At 74.2% G+C, this 1,141-nt stretch overlaps 1 protein-coding gene across 1 annotated transcript in view; it reads left to right on the top strand.

The window, feature by feature from the left end:
* LOC101632388 (ras-specific guanine nucleotide-releasing factor 1-like) overlaps positions 1 to 1,141 on the top strand; it is a 43,565-nt gene that overhangs the window by 14,850 nt on the left and 27,574 nt on the right. Inside the window, exons 17-18 of the mRNA XM_012734885.1 lie at positions 30 to 165; positions 1,059 to 1,138. Coding sequence (XP_012590339.1) covers positions 30 to 165; positions 1,059 to 1,138 — 216 coding nt within the window. The remainder of the gene's footprint in view (positions 1 to 29; positions 166 to 1,058; positions 1,139 to 1,141) is intronic.

The following is a 1,141-nucleotide window of genomic DNA, read 5'->3' as shown; positions in this document are numbered from 1 at the left end:
CCCGCCTGCTGGCGGTGGGCAGCGCGCAGGCCCGAGGGGGCGCCGGCCCCCACCTGGGGAGCGCCCCCAGACAGCGTCCCAACGCCCTGTCCCCAGATTTCCCACATCATCCGGGAGATCCGCCAGTTCCAGCAAACCGCCTACAAGATCGAGCACCAGGCGAAGGTGGGTGGCGGGGCGCGGTGCCCGCGCGAGCCTCCACCCCCGGCGAGCTCGCCCCTCGGGCCGGCCCCTCCCGGCTCAGCCTGGCAGGCCGGTTCCACCCCACAGGGGCCCTCTCCCCGGGTGCCGACACCCCAGCTGCGGGGCAGAGAGCCGCGGTGGGGCCGTGGCCAGGTCGCCCCCGCAGTGGGCTCTCACGGGGCTGGGTGCTGCTGCCCCCCGCCGTCCCCCAGGTGGGTCTTTCTGACCCCAAATCCTGCGCCTCGCCGGGGTGACTGAGCTGCCTCACTCGGCCCAGACGTCTGTCCACCATCCACTGGCCAGCAGCCCCAGGAGCAGTCGGCCAGGCCCAGGCACTCTCTGCTGGGCGCTGTGCTCGTCGGGTCGCCCGTGGCCGAGGGCGCAGCCACTGCCCTTCCCGCAGGCCCCAGCGCGCAGAGCCAGTTCCCACCCCCCATGGCAGCTCCGCAGTCCCCAGATAGCCCTGTGGGGGTGCTCAGGGACCAGCCCGGTGGGGGGGTCAGGCCCCAGGAGGCGCTAAGCAGGCGCTCTCTTGGGGCCCCACCAGGGCCAGGTGTGGCGGGAGTGGCTGCCCAGGTTTCCGTGGCAGTCAGTGGCACCCGGCGCCCAGCCGCTGGAAGCTGGCCAGGCCCTCTTGGCCCTTAACTCCAGCAGGAAGGACGAGGGGGAGGGGCGCAGGTGAGGGGGCGCCGGCGACTCCTGCTGCCCCGTGCACTGTCCCAGCGGGACGCTCGGCTCCGTCCGCACAGGCCGCTTAGCTGCCCACCTGCACCTGGCTGCGGCGCCAGGGCGGTGCTGCCCGCCTGAGGCCCCCATGGCCGGCGCCAGAGCCCGGGAGCGCCGCCCGGGCCGCCGCCTGACCCCTGGCCCCGCAGGTGACCCAGTACCTGCTGGACCAGTCGGCAGTCCTGGACGAGGAGCGCCTGTACGAGTCCTCCCTGCGGGTGGAGCCCAAGCT

This window comes from Condylura cristata, unplaced genomic scaffold (assembly GCF_000260355.1).
Source record: "Condylura cristata isolate star-nosed mole 26May11 unplaced genomic scaffold, ConCri1.0 scaffold00087, whole genome shotgun sequence".
Taxonomy (NCBI): Eukaryota; Metazoa; Chordata; class Mammalia; order Eulipotyphla; family Talpidae; genus Condylura; species Condylura cristata.
Note: the sequence above shows the minus strand (reverse complement) of the source record. Positions and strands in the feature narration are given on the sequence as shown.